The 15987-nt window shown below is 38.2% G+C and overlaps 2 protein-coding genes across 3 annotated transcripts; both read left to right on the forward strand.

Moving 5' to 3' along the window:
• The first annotated feature begins 356 nt into the window (after positions 1 to 356).
• LOC144990019 (uncharacterized) lies at positions 357 to 3595 on the forward strand. 2 transcript variants are annotated; one of them, XM_078942411.1, is made up of 3 exons: positions 364 to 481; positions 2038 to 2409; positions 2498 to 2694. In XM_078942411.1, the coding sequence occupies exons 1-3, from the start codon at positions 463 to 465 to the stop codon at positions 2542 to 2544; spliced, it is 438 nt and encodes a 145-aa protein (XP_078798537.1). In that variant the 5' UTR covers positions 364 to 462; the 3' UTR covers positions 2545 to 2694. The 2 variants fall into 2 exon arrangements, with proteins under 2 accessions (XP_078798536.1, XP_078798537.1); XM_078942410.1 differs by having other exon boundaries at positions 357 to 481; positions 2038 to 3595.
• Positions 3596 to 3742: 147 nt separating this feature from the next.
• On the forward strand, positions 3743 to 15721 carry adcy3b (adenylate cyclase 3b). Its single transcript, XM_004083842.5, has 20 exons — positions 3743 to 4727; positions 5830 to 5979; positions 6595 to 6734; positions 6808 to 6919; positions 8382 to 8509; positions 9180 to 9338; positions 9419 to 9578; positions 9655 to 9762; positions 9889 to 9965; positions 10283 to 10444; positions 10574 to 10661; positions 10826 to 10942; positions 12369 to 12640; positions 12728 to 12809; positions 12894 to 13052; positions 14109 to 14255; positions 14371 to 14487; positions 14572 to 14698; positions 14773 to 14897; positions 15019 to 15721. The coding sequence occupies exons 1-20, from the start codon at positions 4047 to 4049 to the stop codon at positions 15184 to 15186; spliced, it is 3279 nt and encodes a 1092-aa protein (XP_004083890.1). The 5' UTR covers positions 3743 to 4046; the 3' UTR covers positions 15187 to 15721.
• Positions 15722 to 15987: the final 266 nt, after the last annotated feature.

The following is a 15987-nucleotide window of genomic DNA, read 5'->3' on the forward strand; positions in this document are numbered from 1 at the left end:
ATATTAAGTTACGACACTAAGAACAAACATAGTAGTTCTATCATTAAATGAAGACACACCATGAAATAAAAATATACACGTATATGCTAAGGGGTTTCATATAATTTATATATAATTCATAGTTCATATTATTCTCCTTAACAAAAGTGAAAAATTTCCACAATTTTTTATTACTATATTACTAACATTTTTTACCATTTTTATTACTTTTGATGAAATAAAATGTAAACAAATCTACTTTTGAAATATATTAAAAAATGGTTTGGTTTTTAAAAAATTACTTTTATCAATATAAAACTTGCCTAGGGTTATTAATATGGTAAATACTAAATAATTTTCCCTCTAATTTCACCAGAACGGAGAAGGGACTCATCTGATTGGTTCATTCATGCGAACTTTATTGTGACATCACAAAACTTGAGGCGGAGCTTCCAGGCCGGCTCACTGCTGCACAGAAGTAATATGGCAGAATCAAACCTGGGTAAGATGAGAACATATTTATGAGATGTAGCAACCTGGCAGAAACACCATAAAATGGAATAGCTGAGCTTTTTAAAAGTCAGATCTCAGTTACTAATGTCTAAAACTGGTATTGGGAGGTGAATGATAGTTTGGAGACAGAACTGCTGAAGATGTGGAGCAGAATACATGCAGAACATGAATGGAGAGGTGTGTTTGCAGGGTTTCATAGGCAGACACAGTTGTTAATGAAGCTGAGACGGTCTGTTGAAATGTTTGCTGTTCTTAGGCTTTTTTTGACACACTTCCTGGGTTTGGGTTTCAGCTCGGAGGTGCTTTCATTTTGTTCTTAAAGGGACAGGAGCAGGTTTACACATGAATGAACCCAAGTGTTGGAAGAAAAAAAGCTTTTAAAAGGTCAAATCCTTTTGTCATTTTCAAAAAGGTCCACTACATATAGCAGCAAACAAGCTCACATTAAGCATTTATAATCAGTATAATAATCACAAGTCTCAGTGCTGTATTTTCAATACATGCAACCCTATAACAAATCTATTACTTTAATGTCTATTCGGATTCTATCCATTTAAATCATTTTTTAAGAGAAGTAAAAAGTGAATTTTCCAAAAAAGTGCTTTATTTTAAAGGTATAATAGCTTTTATGTCAAAAAATACTTAAAGGAAAAGTAAGAAATCTGACTCAAAAAAGAAAAAAGACATGGAAAAATAGATTTATGACTTATTGTTGATGTCACAGGGTTTTTCACGCAGGGAAATTTGTCAAAGGAAATGCTCAAAGGGGCAGTTTGATAACAGTAAGAACTTTTTATGTAAAATCTCTATAAGATAAGAAAGTGTAAGATCCCAAATTATGAACACAGATTAGGAATAAAATAAAGTGGCTTTGCTCACTTTTTTAAAGACCCACTCAGATGAAAACTGTGTTTTTGGTGTGTTTAACATCCTCCTGTGGCATTTTTCTAAAAAATGGAGGACAAAAAGAAAATTTAACATATAAAATTGTATTTCTATTTCTTTATTCAATTGATTCTAAATCAGGAGCAGACAAAAAGCAAATGCTGTTTGAAAAAGAACTTAATTGTTACGTAGAAAATATGATGGGCGGGGCCACAAGATCCCTGTTTCCCACCATTCTGATGCCTCCCCTTATAGACAACTAAATCCAGAAACGTCTTTGTTTTCCTCAACTGAGCAGGCATCTGGATCTGGATCAAAACTGTACGACTGGATAGCTCCAAGGTTACTCACCATTTTTGCTGTACCAATATTGTCAGGTTGCGGGTGTGAGGGGCTGTAAGCTAGCGGGAGAGCATGTAAACTGATAGCTCTCAGCAACTCAGAGGTAAATTTGTAATGAACTCCTAAGACTCTACAGAAACTATGTTCTAGTTAATGACAGCATAATCATTATTAAAAGAACGCTTTTAAAATAGCTCCAAAATTGATCGGTGTGGGTCTTTAAAGGCTGAGTTTTGTAGCCACTATAATAGACTAATGGAATGTTTTTTACTGAACTTAAAGAGTCGTAACTCAGAATGCTTTATTTCTTTTCTTTAGGAGTTTTTAAGCTGCTGGAGACCGTCCTCCGCAGCGCCGCTGCTGGGTTTGCGTTTGGAGAAGCCGCCTCGTTTGCTGTGGAGTCCTCTCTGATGAAGGATGTCCTGCTGAAGACAGCCGCTCGAGCTGCTGCACGTGCCGGCTCCACTGGGGTCACGGTGGTGACGGCGTGCCTCGTCTTCACCTCAGCACTGTTGTCGCTCGGAGCTGGTTTCCTGCTTGCTGCCGCGGTGATGAAGCTGATGCTCAAAGCAGGACTGGGGTCACCTTGGTTGACCGAAGCCACAGCTGGGGCCTCGGTGGTGGCAGGCGCTGTCACCACTGGAGTTCTGGTTGGAGTACTTCCACCGTGGATCTACATTGCAGGCCAAGGTGCTTTGGTTCTTTTCATCTACTCATGCTCCAATGTCAATGACATGACCATAGCTCTGCTGATAATCTTTACCACTCTGTACCTCAGTGTTGTCTATGGACAAATGGGCGCCATACTTGGACTTTTCTTTCTGATCCTGACCATTGGAGCCCTCTACGCTCTCAGAAAGACCATAACAAGCAGTGTAGCGCAAGCACCCAATACAGGCAGCAAATTATTGGAGCGAATATTTTTCTATTGTGTTTTTGTGGGAATTCTTGGGTTTTCTGTGGGTTTAGGGACAGGCAAAGCAGGAGACGGGTTGGAAACAGAGGTGGTGTTGATGCTAAATTCAGTCCTCTGGGTGGCTTTCCTGTCGGCGGGGTTGCTGGGAGCTGGCCTGGGAACGGTGGCCATGGTTGGACTGGGAACGGAGGTGGCTGGAAAGATCTCTATTGCAGCTAGTGTGACAATATCATTGGCTTTAAGAGCCATTCTGGAGAGCCCTCTAAAACCCAGAAGTGCCACAGCAGCAGCTTTAGGGGCAGCAGCTGCTGCAGGGGTGTCACTCGGCGCAGCAAGTGTTGCAGCAAAGCAGACATTTGATTCCAGAAACTCTACTTTAATCATTCTGGGTTCTGTCGTGGCTGGGACACTCGTAGCTCTTAAAGGGGTTGCATTAAAAACAACTTTGTTGACAGCATCAGATCTTGTGACGGTGGCGCTCATTGCAGTAGCAGCATTTTCTCTTGGCGCAACAAAAAGTCCGTTCCACACCAAGGTGAATCTGCAAAGGGGCCACCTGACAGGGACGGAGCTAATTAAAGGAATTGGCATGGAGACGGTCACCGCAGCAGCAGCCCCCATCGGTGCTGGGGCGCTCGGCGCCGCAGCGTTAGGCACCGCAGCTCTGGGGACACTGGGGACCATCGGGGTTCTGGTGGCTATAACCCTGGCTCTGGGAAGCGCTCTGAGTGGGATGATCGGAAAAGCAGAAACATCGAACAGCCACAGAGACTGATTATTGACCAGAACTTGAGATTTTTGAAGTTTAGTGCCAAAAAGCACACCAGGACTTTTATGAGGCCATGTTCCTCTGATGTACACTAAAGGTTGAAACTTGGGTGTATATATATATATATATGTATATGTTTGTGTTTGTGTGTGTCATATTGAAATAAAAAAAAAATAAAAAAAAATGAACCTTACTCTTTTGCTTTTGTCTGATCTTCATCACTTTTTTCCCAGTTGGGCAGCAGAGGATCTGTTGCTTCCAGAAGGAAGGGGTGGGTGTGGGAGGAGACAGATTTGCTCCTGAAACCTGATTCTATTTTGCAGATCTTGATGTAATTTAAAGCAGTGTACATAGGAGTATGAGGCGCTCTGTTCGGATAAATGGATGATGGGCCTCCAGGCTGCCATGGTGCCGGGTTAAACTTCAGCTGCAAGGAAAAGTCGGACTATTTGAGATGTTTAAACGCTATAGGAATTAGGCTTGAGCAAGGTAAGAGGAGTTTCATGAAGGTGTGTCTCTTCCTCAACTCCGTTTTGATCCAAATGCCCAGTTATGGCCATCATTGCGCATCTTCCATGGATTTTGGGGATTTCTGCGCCTTTGGATTATCTTAACCTGAGCAGCTTTCCTTGAGCACTCTGCATGCCACTGGACCGGGTACCCACATCAGACACGGACCCGTCCACAGAATGCTCCGTGGAGTATTCCGTGCGGGTGCCCGGCGCTGCGGGTCATGACCCGCGTCGGAGCCGTGAGGTGGCAGTGATCCGGTCCAGATGCTGCCGCTGCCTGCCGCTCTCTGTGTCCCTCACCTTTACGCCGGAGTCACTGGAGAGACTTTACCAGAGCTACTTTCGGCGACAGAGGGAGGAGAACCTGCTGGTGCTGGTGGCGTTTGCGGCTCTGTTCAACGCCTTCGTCGTCGTCATGTGCGCGGTGGTGTACACGCGGGACAAGCTGGTGATGCTGCTGGTGGCGGCGGCGGGGCTGCTGATGGACGTGGCGCTGTACCTGCTGTGCCGGTTCCGCAGACTGCCCGCGTCCCCCGTGGCGCGTGGAGCGGTGCCGTACGCGCTGTGGATGATGGTCACCATCCACGTCCTGTGTTACATGGGCCTGAACTACCAGCGCTTCTCTGGAGCCAGTGACTCCGTGGGCTGGCAGGCTTTCTTCAGCTTCTCCAGTTTCCTGACTCTGCCGCTCAACCTGGTGCCCCTCGTCCTCCTGACGACGCTCTCCTGCGGGGTCCACACCTTGGTGCTGGGGGTGACTGTGGCCCAAACCTTTCAAGACCACCTGCAGGGGCCCATGCTTGTCAGACAGGTAGTACAAAAAAACTTTCTACAAACATTTAAGGCAAGGCAAGTTTATTTGTATAACACCATTCGCACACAAAGTGCTTCACAAAACAGGAAAATGCATTAATAACACAATAAATATCCGAGCAAAGTTTAAAAACATAAATCTTTGCACTGATATGATTTATCAGATATGATTATGTTCTGAAATTGTTCAATTTTTAGGTTCACCATTGTAATAGAACATTTCTGTTAAATAAAGTCAAACTAATCTGAAGAAGTTTACTTTTTTGAGGTAACCGCTATATTATAATATTATAATAGCAATATTAATAACATATTTTATCTTTCGACGTATTATTTATCATATATTCTTGTGTTGTGTCTTAGTTTTTTTAGTTTTTTATTTTTTTACTATTTTTTTAATATACAGTAATTTTACAAATTCACTACAGGTTGCTTTAAAACATTATTTAACTTTTTCTTCATAATCATAAATAAATTCTGAATGTCATTTGGCAATAGTTGGTTATATAGTTTATATAAATATAACAGTTTGATATTTCAGACAATCCATGTAGTTTTAATAATTTGGACTTTTTAAAAGTTTATCATTATAGTGTCCTAAAAAGTATCCTACTTTTAAGTCGTGTTAGTTTCTAACATAAATGTATGTGTTGTGTTTACTTATCTATATATGTATTTGATAAATATATACATTATAAAATAAATATATATTTAATTCAATTTCTATTTTTTTAATATTAAAAAATTGATTTTGAATGTTCTTATCTGTTTTTGCTTAATTGTGCCTTGCTTTTAGATTTGGGAGGCAACGTTGGTTGTTCTAAGATTTTTCACGTTTATGTTTTTATATTTTACTGATAAAAAAAAGAAACAAAGGTAGTAATCAAAAAAAAGCAAAAGCAAAAAAGGAGCATGTCACATTTATTTAGCAAAATGACATCAAAATTTGTGCACTTTACATGTTTTTCTTCCTCATTATTATGCATAGCAGAAAAAGGAGTGTAAACATTGTTTAATATGGTTAAAAATTTCCATGCCCCTCCATCAGCTGACTTATGTATGCGGGTATTACAGAAAGAAACTATTTCTCCTCCCTCCAGCTCCTTGCTAATGTGATGCTATACGTTGGAGCCACCTTAGTGGGCGTGATGTCCTTCTACATGGCAGACAGGAAGTACAGGACAGCCTTTTTAGAAGCTCGTCAGTCTCTGCAGGTCAAACTTACCCTGGAGGAGCAGAGTACTCAACAGGTAAAGAAGGAAGGCACACGCCCCTGCTTCAAGAAATAGAACAACAGATTCTTTCATTCTGGGCAAACACTCTTCTGCCCTAAAACAAATATATATCAGGCATGTGGAACACATGCGCTACACTATTAAACCATGTTTTGCTCTGCTTAGAGATAACAGGGCAATTAGGGAGACTGTGGTTTTCCCCACAGTGGCTGCCATCAGGGAACTTGTAAGAAAAAAAAGTCATAACCTACATTTAACATTTTTCCAAACATTTCAGAAGCATGTTTTCTGGTGATTGTGTAATTATGTACTTACAACACAGACTTTTTGATAAATTTAGAAAAGGCTATATGAAAGCTGACCATATTTGAAAGATGTGACTGTTTCCCCCATGGTGGTTGATTTCGTGCTGCCAAAGTAAAGACAGGAAATTGTTTAAAGATAAAAAAAGCAACTCAATGATAATGTAAAAAAAGCTATAAAAAAATAAGCGAGCAGCTAAGGAAATCCAGAAAAAACCTTTGAAAAAGGAGTCTAATTAATTTGACAGATTTTCGTTTAAGACCCACTGGAGGATGCCGAAATGGAGTACAGTAATGGAATGTCCTCATTGTCTGACTGTTTAAACAGGAGGAACTTTTGCTGTCCATCCTTCCCAAACACATTGCTGATGAAATGCTGCAAGGCATGAAGAATCAGGCCGATCAGACAGACGTCCAGCAGCAGCAGCAGTTTAACACCATGTACATGTACCGCCATGAAAACGTCAGGTCAGACTCAAAAGAAGTTTCTCCTTTTTTAATCCAAAAGAGGTTTCTTTACACACATCTGTTTGGTCCACAGCATCCTCTTCGCAGACATTGTAGGCTTCACCCAGTTATCGTCTACCTGTAGTGCCCAAGAGCTGGTTAAGTTGCTCAATGAACTCTTTGCCCGCTTTGACAAACTGGCAGCTGTGAGTATTAAAAATGAGTTTTTGTCTCTGTCTTTCTGTTACTGGGCTATACTGCATTGCTTTACATCAGGGATGGGCAAACCTTTTGACTGGTAGGCCACAAAGGGTTCTAAAACTTGACAGAAGACCCGGGCCAGGAGCCGGACGTGACGTGTTTTAGTAATCCACCTCATAAGGGAAAGAAATAACATGACATCTACACAAAAACATGCTTTTCTTTTGATTAAAAATTAATATATAAACAGAACAGTTTTGAATATTTATTTCGAAACTGTGACTTTTGCTCCCATTTTAGTGCCAATTGCACCACTGGGTTGATGTCCCTCAGGGAAAACACAAACTTAGTGAAATGCTGCGTTCACGTGGTGTTAAAATGATCGGAAAAACGACTTTCTGATTTGTAAAAAACACGCATGAACGTCAGAAAAACAACAAACAAAACAAAAAAATCTTCCAAAATCTCTCGGCACCTGCAGGTCAATTTATTTGGAGAGGACCATTTGTGGGTAGATGCCAGAATTACAGGAGAAATAAAACATTAAAAAGGATCATCAATATAAGTTTGGTTTTGGTGGACCGCATATGGTTGTAGTTTGAGTTGTAGTTTTTGTTTAATTGATTAGATAAATTAAAAAATTAGATAAATTAAACACAATTACACAAAAGCTTATAAAACCCTTTCCATGGGTTACAAAATATTGAAAAAGCTTTTAAATTTAAATGTAGAAAACGAACTTGCAAATTCAAAAGAATTTCAGTAAACTAAGAACTAATAGAAAAAACATAGTCCAAGGGTTAAAATGTTAACAACATCAGACGGGATAAGATTAAGAGTAAAATCTAAGCAGTGAAATGCATGAATATGGAATTTGTTTTGAGTGCAAATATCACATGAACACAAATTTCCGATTTATTGAACGTTTGTTTAAAATAATAAAAAAATCAGTTTTTGTATTTAGGAAATATATCTAAAAACACTGACAGATCTCAGAACAACTTCATTAAAAAATTCCAAAGTACTTTATTTTAGCAAATGATTTTAATCTTAACAAGTTAATGCCATCCATCAAGTTTTATAGTATTATTGATTATTATGATTGAGCTGATCCCAGCTTTCATCACAGAGTCACAACGTCATCTCAGAAAATCTTTGGGAGGAGAAGCTGATTGGAATCTCCTCCATCTAAAATACTTGGTAACATTTTCACACATGACATCACACACAAGCTAATTTAGTCATCTATTATAAATGACAGAAGCATCTTCCAAGAAAAAATGAAAAAATATTTTATAATATTTTCTCCCAGTTTGGGTGCATAAAAAAAGACGTATTTCATAAGGTTGTGTAAAACTGCAAATAAGGATTTGACTGTTTTTATTTACAATTCGATCCAAACCTTTTGGACACTAAACTGCAAACTCAGGCTTCATTTTTTAATTTCATTTTGTCTTGTTGTATCAGCAATACCATCAGCTGAGGATTAAGATTCTTGGAGATTGTTACTACTGTATCTGCGGCCTTCCTGACTTCAGAGAAGACCACGCCGTTTGCTCGATAATGATGGGCCTAGCAATGGTGGAAGCCATCTCGTGAGTAACTATTTAATATTCATACCGCATAAGTAAATTGGGTGCAAGAAAAACCAAGAAAGATATAACATTAGCTCAAAGTTTGCATGAAATTATTGCTGTTATTGTGGATATCAAAGCAATTTATTTAAACTTTATGAAACTAATTAATTTCATTTCTTAATAAAACCTGTACTTAACTGCAACTTTATTTATAAAGCACATTTTAAATATAAACACATTAAACACAGCAAGGAAAGTAAAGTCTAATATGTAATATTAGACTATGTAATCTAATATTACATAAATTATAAAATAAAGAAGTAATTTAAAGAACTGCAGCATGAAAAGTTAAGATTTTTAGGAGCTGATTTAAAATCATAAAGAGAATATCCAAAAAGGCAGCTGGTTTCAGAGTAAAATAGGTCTAAAGGCTCCACTGCCAGAACAAGAATTCTGGCAGTGAAGAATTTTATATTTCTTCTGTAATGGTCAGAAATCCACACTGAGACCATGTTAGGAGAGATGTGAATCACAACAGAAAGGAGGAGGCACACCGGTTCACCAGGAAAAATCTTAAGTAAAGGAAATGTACGAAATCAAATATGAGGGCTTATAAGAGAATGAAGTTTAGGAAAATTTTAACACAACATGAAATAAAAAGGGTCTCCACATTTTGTATTTTGTGCAGGTACGTTCGTGAAATGACAAAAACGGATGTGGACATGCGCGTGGGTGTTCACACAGGCACCGTGCTCGGTGGAGTGCTCGGGCAGAAGCGCTGGCAGTTTGATGTCTGGTCCACAGACGTCACCGTGGCCAACAAGATGGAGTCCGGTGGAATTCCGGGGTATGGAGCAATATCAGCGCTTTGTTTTTGGTTGCACCTTTCTTGGGTTTTGTTTGAAGAAAATCTCTGTGCCGTACAAGGAGAGTACATATCTCCCAAAGCACCAAGGACAGCCTGCACGGGGAGTTTGAGGTGGAGCCGGGGAGCGGTGGGGAGAGGTGTGAGTATCTGCTGGAGAAAGGGATCGAGACATACTTGGTTCTTGTGCCAAAACAGACAGAACAAGGACTTAAGAGAGAGGTAAGAGTTTTATATCCCCTTCAAATACTACGAAAAATATGGATTTCCACAGTTGACCCTGGTTTTCTTCTGTTAGACACTAGACAATGTGGGCAGCAGGAATTCAAACCAGCTGATCAACACGAAAGCCACCCAGGGAAACACAAGCTCTCTCCAATTAGTGCCAACTGCTTCCAAACAGGAGGTGAATCATAACAAAACAGATTATCTGTCAAAAATCTAAACACACCAATACAATATTTACCCACCCAACACTCAAAATCCTGTAAAAATGGCGCATTATTGTCTATTTTTTCATGGCTCACTTCAGAGGAACAAGATGATTGAGGAACAAGCGATCAATAGACGGCTGCAGCAGGAGCTCCTGGACAGAGAGTCTCAGCAAATGTAGGAGAAGACAAAAGCAAAGCTTACACTTTGAAATTATCCAACTTTTACTCTGAATCATAAAGTGTAGACATGAATATTTTTGATTGCTAAAGGATTTAAATTTGGGATTATTCAAATAGTTTTTTAAATGAGTTTTTTTTTGGGCTTGATCTTAATATTTTGTGGATATTTATATATTTATATTTGCAGAGTATATAATAGATAAAGAAAGAGTATGTGGTGCATGTAAATGCAAAACAAAGGTCCTCCTCAAATCAGCCCTTTTTGACTGCGGGCACTTCTTGAAACACTGTTTGTATGTTTGTTTTTGACAGAATGAAGGATCATAAAATCAACCCCGTTTCTCTCTGTTTTGTGGACAAGAAGCTAGAGGAGCACTACTCCTCAGAGAAGGAGAAGCGAAGTGGAGCGGCCTTCTCCTGCTGCATCATAGTGCTCTTTTTCATCACGGCAATGGAGGTGTTTATAGATCCACTGTGAGTGAACGCTTCATATTTACTAGATCACCACCATCTCAACATTCAGATGAAAGTGGATTTCTTTCATAGCACTCCATGATCCTGGATCTGTTTAAGCAAAACAATTGTTTGCTTGTGTTTTTGCAGGCTTGTTGTGAATTATGTGACTCTAGCTATTGGAGAGGTGTTGTTACTAACCCTCACACTGTGCTCCCTTGCTGCCATCTTCCCCAGGGTGAGTGAATGGAAGAAAATTTTGATTGAATTCATTGGGATTTCTTTTACTGTGATAAGCCTGTGCTTTCATAGCATGGTCATTATTATTTAGCGATTTTACATTTTCAGAGAAAATTTAAAAAAAAAACTTTTCATGTTTATAATAACTAATTTATGTCACAGATGTTCTCCAAACGACTGGTTTCCTTCTCAATGTGGATCGATCGCACCAGGTGGGCAAGAAACACATGGGCCATGGCGGCCATATTTGTTTTAACCATGGCGGTGATCGCTGACATGGTAGGACTTCACACATATAGCACATTTGGTCATTTTTTTCTTATCCTATCCATGTTTATGTCAAAACAAAAAAGTGTTAAACTCCAGCTTTCTGGAAAACCTGTTCTGAGTGATGCAGATCATTTTAGCTTTTTTTAATTTATTTTTTTACAATTGTTTTCTTTCTAGAAACTCTGTTTGGGGTGATGCGTGTCATTTTGGTCTTTTTTATTTATCTTTTTTTAGCAATTGTTTGCCTTTGGCTTTCCATTAGAGTGTTTCCACTTTGTGCGCGTCAGACTGTTGCTGTCTTTTATGCGTCTGACTGCATGCTCCCAGCGGGGTCCATTAGTCTGCCTTGATGGTGCTGGCTCAACCTCTCAGGAGCAACCTGCTACACACACTGATGGCTTTGAGGCATTTGAGGATACACAGTGAAGATTGATGCCATTTAAACAAGACTGCCATATATGTACAAATAAAGAAAGAAAGAAATGAAATGTAAAAAAGAAAAGCTGTAAGCAGCTTGTTACTGCTGACATCAACCCCTACAGTCTAAAACAGTCTGAGCAAATTAGGAGTCAATACTGATTTTATGAAAAGATGCTTTGTCTAGTGGCAACTTGTTGTATAGACTAATAACATTTACAACATTTGAATAAATAGATAGATAGATAGATAGATAGATAGATAGATAGATAGATAGATAGATAGATAGATAGATAGATAGATAGATAGATAGATAGATAGATAGATAGATAGATAGATAGATAGATAGATAGATAGATAGATAGATAGATAGATAGATCGATCGATCGATCGATCGATCGATCGATCGATCGATCGATCGATCGATAGATAGATAGATAGATAGAACTAACAAATATTTGTTTGGATGTGAGGTCGGATAAAGGCGTAAGCAAGAGGGGGCAATGCCCACCCCAAAACCATGACACCCGTAATCGATTTTTGTGACCCCCCTAAATTTAAATTTAGAAAAATATTTCAACTAAAATTGTCAGAATGCTCTCTGCTGATTAGAGGATGCATAAGGAGGGTGTGGCCAGCCATTTCACCAGCTTGTAATGGTGCTACAATGCCTTCAGTTGAGCTCAGACACTGTTTTGTTGTGATGGGCAGATACATTTTCATGAGGCTTTGAAGCCTTTCAACCAATTGGTTACTCAATATCATTTTGAAGCTTCAGCTGGTCTAACAGGACATCTACTGGATGCACAAAATATAAATTGGTATGAATTTGAAGTAGAAAGCCTCTGAATAAAACTGTCAAGATAAAGAAGTATTAAATCATGTATGTTGTGGTGATGATAGTATTCTGTGTATATATACTGCCAGCATGGACAATTTAGAATATTGGAATTGATTTCTTTTATTTGTAGACCAAATAACTGATATTCTTTTCCTCACTTCCTGCTTGACATTGCAGTTAAGCTGTGTGCCGTCATCACTGCGGGTCTTCAACAGCACCATGGGCCCTGTGCTGGAGTCACTTGGTGACAATGGCTGTGCAGAAAATCCCAAATACTACAGCTTCATGGCTGTGATGTCACTCATTGCAACAGCCATGCTGGTACAGGTCAGCCACATAATCAAACTGGGTCTCATGATGCTTGTAGTCACAGCAGCTGGGGCTGTTAACATCTACAGCTGGAAGGACATATTTGATCTTTATGACTACATACAGTTTGCTTCTTACGGGTAAGGTTTGGTTTAAGGTGAACAATTAATTGTATCTTCAGATTATTGTTGCTTTATTTTGACAACACTGCTGTGTTTGTGTTCCAGAACATCCATGGTGCCGTCCAAATACCTAATGACTGTAATGATTATTGTCATGATGATCAGCTTTTATTTCTTTGCTCGTCATGTGAGTGACAGTTGAATTTAACATTTAACTGAGCTGCAGCTAAAAACAAGAAAGCCAACCTTCTTTTTGACTCTGTGCCTGCAGCTGGAGCATCAGTCCAGGAAACTGTTTCTTTGGAAGATTGGCGTGCACGACCAGAAGGAGAAAGTGCTTGAAATAAGGCGCTGGAATGAAGCGCTGGTCACCAACATGCTGCCAGAGCATGTGGCCAAACATTTCCTGGGCACAAAAAAGAGAGATGAGGTATTTAGGAGTTTGTGGCAAGTTCATCACTATTTTTTTGTGCATTATTTTAAAAACTGAAGTCTCAAATGAGCCAGGGGGCATGTTTTGAGCAGTTATGTCCTTTGAGGGCTACATAACTATTGGTAATAAACAAAAATAACAGATTAAAAAATATTTCAAATGGGTTCCAATTTTTCTTTTCATGCTCAAATGTAATTCAATTCTTTTAGAACTCAGAAGTCAAGGTGAATCTTTTTTTTGAGACCACTCTTGTTTTCTCCTTTAAATCAGTTAAAATCGTATTACATATTATTTTTTGTTCTAAATAGTAAATATAAATCATTTCAGTAACTCAGCAGAAAAACAGTTATTACGCTTGAACATGATGCTTTTATTTTGGAATTACTACAACATTTAAAGAATTAGTTTTCACCAAACAGCACTCTTTTATTTTGAAAATGTTATGAAGTCTCTCTTCCTTCAACTTTACATTCTTCTCTCTCATAAAATTCTTGTCATTTGCTTTATAGCTACACCCTGGTGTGACGCTCACCCTTTACTTGTAGAAAGTTCTGTTTTTGTTTCGTTTTTGTCGCTGTCCAGCTGATCACATAAACTGGCTATTAATTATAGTATAGGTAAAAAAAATTTTTAAACAATTCAATTCTGTTTTATTTATATAGCCCAATATTACAACAACGGGCTTTACTAATTGTACAAAACATAAAATCAGTTATAAAGTACAACAGCTGATTGCTAAACTAAACTAAACAGACTGGGCATCCCTCCCCTTAGACCCACCTTCTCAAGGGGAGTAAAAGAAATAAGTTACTTCAAGGGTTAAAATTTATTTTGGTTTTTAAATCAAGTTACTGTCCCTTGATTTTTTGTTAATTAATTTTTCTTTTTCATTATTTAACATGAATAAAATCAATTCAAGATCAATCTCAAGTTTTACTAATTCGTAACGTAATTGTGCCACCTTGTGGTCCTTTTTATTAACACAGCTGAAGAATTTCTTGACCTTACGTCAAAACAAGTTTCAATATTAATTATGCCTTTTTTTATTTGCAGGAGCTGTACAGTCAGTCCTATGATGAAACAGGTGTTATGTTTGCTTCTATCCCCAACTTCTCTGATTTCTACACTGAGGAGGGCATCAACAATGGAGGCATTGAGTGTCTTCGGATTCTCAATGAGATCATCTCAGACTTTGACAGTGTGGGTTCAGACGTCACAGTCTGTCAAATGCACATATGTGTAACTCTCGTGTTACATCTTAATTTAAACGGTCAACAAATGTAATCAGCATAATTCTTTTTTCTTTTTTTTTTAGTTGTTGGACAGAGATGAGTTCCAGTGCATCACTAAGATCAAGACAATAGGAAGCACTTACATGGCTGCTTCTGGACTTACACCAGGGAGTAACACCAATGGATACAGCAACTGCAAGGTGAGATCACATGAAAATTGTCTGTGCTGTTTCATAATATCAGGACTTGGTGAAATCTAAAAGTGTCACTCTGTTTTTCCAAAGTCAGAGAACCGGTCACTAACGGAACGCTGGCAGCATCTGGCTGACCTGGCAGACTTTGCCCTGGCAATGAAAGTCACCCTTGATAACCTCAACAAACAGTCCTTCAACAACTTTATGCTTCGGATTGGTCAGCAAAAGCCTGCTCGTGCCTTAAGGCTTTTATGTTTGCCTCTATTTACATCTCCTTTTTTATCCCTTTAGGTATGAATAAAGGAGCAGTTCTTGCTGGAGTTATTGGAGCGCGTAAACCTCATTATGACATCTGGGGCAACACGGTCAATGTGGCCAGCAGAATGGAGTCGACTGGAGTTATGGGAAACATCCAGGTGCTTATGCACTTATGCACAGTTTTGCTGACTCAACATTACTGAACACTTTGTACTTTAAGACTCCCTCCTCAGTTTTAGAATCTCAGTTTTAAAATGTTGTTTTCCTCTTTATCCTAAGGTGGTGGAGGACTGCTTTGACATCTTGAAAGAGTACGGTTTCCGCTTCATCAGAAGAGGCCCCATATTTGTGAAAGGCAAAGGAGAGCTACTTACCTTTTTTATGAAAGGAAAAGACAAGCCCAGTGTGACAACTGCTCTTCCACACCAAGTTGAAACCTTTTCCTGATTATTGGAAGCTTGATTAAAACACATAACTACCTATGGAAAATAATGTTTTATCATTCATTATTCCATAAATGAGACTTTTTAAAACTTTTTTTACGTATGCTAAATTTATAAAAGAGAGCTAACTAATCAAAAAATGTTATTTGATAATCAGGCAAAACTGAATTCTATACCAACACCTAGGAATAAATTCTTACTGGGCTATATAAAGCTATATATCATTAAGTTATATAGCTCTTCCCCAGATCTCTATTGTTTAAATTTTAATGTATTGTTTTCTAAGAGTACATGCTATAGAATAAAATCCTTTTCCAAATATCTTTAAAGAAATATTGTTGCAGTAGAAACAGACTAGTTACACGGAAATAAGGTTGTCAATAGATTTGTTACATTTCAGAAAGCTTCAATCTTTTAAGCAAAAACTTTGCCTACTTCTATTTAACTTTTTTTAAAGCTGTTTTTTGTAAAAAGAATATTTATAAAAATTATGTATAGTGATATGGAATTTGACTGTGTTAATTAAAAAAATAAGAATCCTTTTGCCTAAGGTGATTTTTTTTGTACAATTTGTATCCAGATTTAGACATCTTTTTAATTAAAAAGAGATTTAAATGACATAGCAAATATTATCATTCGATAAAATGACAACATTTTCTTGTAAAGGTTTAAAAAACAAGTATTTAGTTTTGGATTATTAGATGTCTCTTTTTCAGTAGAGGGTATACAGAAGTCCTTCACTTTTACATTTCCATCTGCATTGTTAACACGTTTTCTTAGTTGTTTTTCATATAAATAAATGTGC

Source organism: Oryzias latipes, chromosome 24, assembly GCF_053564925.1.
Source record: "Oryzias latipes strain Hd-rR chromosome 24, Olatipes_Hd-rR_3.1".
NCBI lineage: Eukaryota > Metazoa > Chordata > Actinopteri > Beloniformes > Adrianichthyidae > Oryzias > Oryzias latipes.

What these genes read in the sequence shown, in the direction of transcription:
- adcy3b (XM_004083842.5), top strand. Translation starts at nt 4,047, where the DNA reads ATGCCACTGGACCGGGTACCCACATCAGACACGGACCCGTCCACAGAA. An exon ending in TACCGCCATGAAAACGTCAG is followed by an intron (nt 6,735 to 6,807) that starts GTCAGACTCAAA and finishes TTTGGTCCACAG; the next exon opens with CATCCTCTTCGCAGACATTG. An exon ending in GAGTCCGGTGGAATTCCGGG is followed by an intron (nt 9,339 to 9,418) that starts GTATGGAGCAAT and finishes GTGCCGTACAAG; the next exon opens with GAGAGTACATATCTCCCAAA.